Source organism: Echinops telfairi, unplaced genomic scaffold (genome assembly GCF_000313985.2).
Source record: "Echinops telfairi isolate 266 unplaced genomic scaffold, ASM31398v2 ScPeMD7_2;HRSCAF=8, whole genome shotgun sequence".
NCBI classification, from domain to species: Eukaryota; Metazoa; Chordata; class Mammalia; order Afrosoricida; family Tenrecidae; genus Echinops; species Echinops telfairi.
In genome coordinates this window covers 77,325,938-77,328,347 of record NW_022103898.1, presented here as the reverse complement: position 1 = coordinate 77,328,347, position 2,410 = coordinate 77,325,938, and the positions used below count along the sequence as shown (strand labels likewise).

Genomic DNA, 2,410 nt, shown 5'->3' with positions numbered 1-2,410 from the left:
TAACTAAAAGCCAAGGCCCACACTGGGGCCCAGGTCATGCTAAATGACAGGGTTGGGCCTTGCTGGGAGGAATGGGATTGCCCAGCGGGCGCCGGTCTCTCTGACCCTCTCTTTTCCACCCAGGGCTCTGAGGCTTGCACCAAGTGTGCCCATTTTTGGGATGGGCTCCACTGTGTGAGCAGCTGTCCCCATGGAGTACTAGGCGCCAAGGGTCCCATCTACAAGTACCCGGATGCTCAGCATGAATGCCGACCCTGCCATGAGAACTGCACCCAAGGGTCAGTGATCCGATGATGGGAAGAGAGGTCCAAAGGACTGTGATCTAAGAACCGTTCCAGCTGTGTAATGAAGGATTGGCTGAAAGGAAACTCTTATCAGCACACGATCGCCCGATGGTTTGGGGAACCTGGAATCAGCTTTGCTGAGGGCGGGCTAGCAAGGAGAGATGTAGGCTCTGTCTCGGGCTATGTGTTTTGGGCTCTGGGCTGGGATGATGTGATAGGGTTTGAAATAAGCTTTCAGATATGAAGGTTGTGGCAATTGACCCTCTGTTGTCCAAGCTCCCATTTAAGTGGGTGACTCTCCTTTGCAGGTGTAAGGGACCAGACCTACAAGATTGCTTAGGCCAAACACAGGCGCTGATCAGGTATGATGGCCTTGGTGATTCAAGAAATTGGGGATCTTTGTGAGAGGATCTAGGGAGAAGGCAATTACCTACCGGGAAGAGTGAATCTGTATTCATTCTGGCCTTCTGTACACAGTTGGCTGGCAGCATCGGGTGGGGGACATAAGAGTGCAGGCGCGCGCGCACACACACACACACACACACACAATCCAAGTTCCTGACCTTCCCTTCCTAAAATTGCCTTGCTGTTACATACAGATAAAGCCCACTGCCATTGACTCTGACCCCAGGCCTTGTAGTACAGAGTAGAACTCTCTCGTAGGGTTTCCACAGCCAGAAAGCCTTACATAATCAGATTGGTGGATTTGAACTACCTGCTTTTTGGTTAACAGCCAAACCTTCTAATCTCTGTGCCCCCTAAACACCTTCATATATATGCTTCAAAAAGTTTTTGGGGGAAATTCCATCATTTTAAATTCCATTTTCCATGAACTTTTTGAAGCCCACTCCCTCCTGTGTGTGTGCGTGTGTGTGTGTGTGTGTGTGTGTGTGTGTGTGGTAGGTGTGTGTGTGTGTGGTAGGTGTGCATTTTGACTTCTTGCCCTGCATCTGCACCATACCTTTCTCACAGGTACAGGTGGTGTGTGTAGGGAAGGGGTAGCTCTAGGACAGCAGTTCTCAATCTGTGGCTTGTGACCCCTTTGGGGGAGGGGGGTGTCGAGTAACCCTTTCACAGGGGTCGCCCGATTCCTAACAGTAGCAAAATTGTAGGTATGAAGTAGCGATGTAAATAGTGTTATGGCTGGGGGTCACCACAACATGAGGACCTGTATGAAAGGGTCGCGGCACGAGGAGGGCTGAGAGCCACTGCTGTGGGGTAACGTTGGGCTTCTCTCTATCCGATAGCAAAACCCATCTGGCAATGGCTTTGGCGTTGGTGGTAGGATTTACTATGACTTCCCTGATCCTGGCTGGCACTTTCCTCTACTGGCGTGGGCGCAGGATCCAGAATAAAAGGGCCATGAGGCGCTACTTGGAGCGTGGTGAAGTGAGTACTTATCCTACGTATTTTTTCACTCTCTAAGATTTGAACCCTTTCTTCATGGAGACTTGATTCCTTTCCTTCGAGGAAGTAGCATGGCCTAATAGGAAGGACGCTGGCCGGAAACACTCCTTCTAGCCCTGTTTCTGTGATTAATTTGCCGCCTGACTTTGGGGGAGCAGCTATAGAGGAAACAGCATTCCCCCTGACGATGGGTATAGGAGTGAAAAAGGAGGGTGTGTGCGGAAGGGCTCTGATAAACTTACGCGCATGGTTTCTAGCACCCAGGAGACCTTACTGCCGACTTTTCTTGATCAAGAGAAAACCCAGCCCTCGTGATCTTGTGGCACAAGCACCTTCCTCCGTTTTCAGGGTCTCGTATTTCTCAGTAGACCTTTGGGCCCATCCAGCCTAAAGACTCTTCTTGCTCCCGGTCCTTTGGATGCTCTGCCTTCAACACCACTGAGAGGGAGGGGTGAAGTGGAACCTGGGAGTGAGCTTTCCTGACGACTTCCTCCCTCTGTGCTCCTCAGAGTATAGAGCCTCTGGATCCCAGAGAGAAGGCCAACAAGGTCTTGGCCAGAATCTTCAAAGAGACAGAGCTGCGGAAGCTCAAAGTGCTTGGTTCCGGTGTCTTTGGAACAGTGCACAAGGCGAGTGCTGGCCCGCCAGAAGCCAGGGGCCGTGGGGAAAGGACCCCAGGCAAAGGGGAGGAAGAGGGAGGAAAAGGACTGGCCTGGGGA

At 51.6% G+C, this 2,410-nt stretch overlaps 1 protein-coding gene across 1 annotated transcript in view; it reads left to right on the top strand.

Moving 5' to 3' along the window:
- The window catches only part of ERBB3 (erb-b2 receptor tyrosine kinase 3), a 22,477-nt gene that overhangs the window by 16,215 nt on the left and 3,852 nt on the right, over nucleotides 1-2,410 (top strand). The window contains 4 exon segments of the mRNA XM_045289061.1: nucleotides 11-278; nucleotides 593-646; nucleotides 1,532-1,673; nucleotides 2,201-2,341. Coding sequence (XP_045144996.1) covers nucleotides 11-278; nucleotides 593-646; nucleotides 1,532-1,673; nucleotides 2,201-2,341 — 605 coding nt within the window.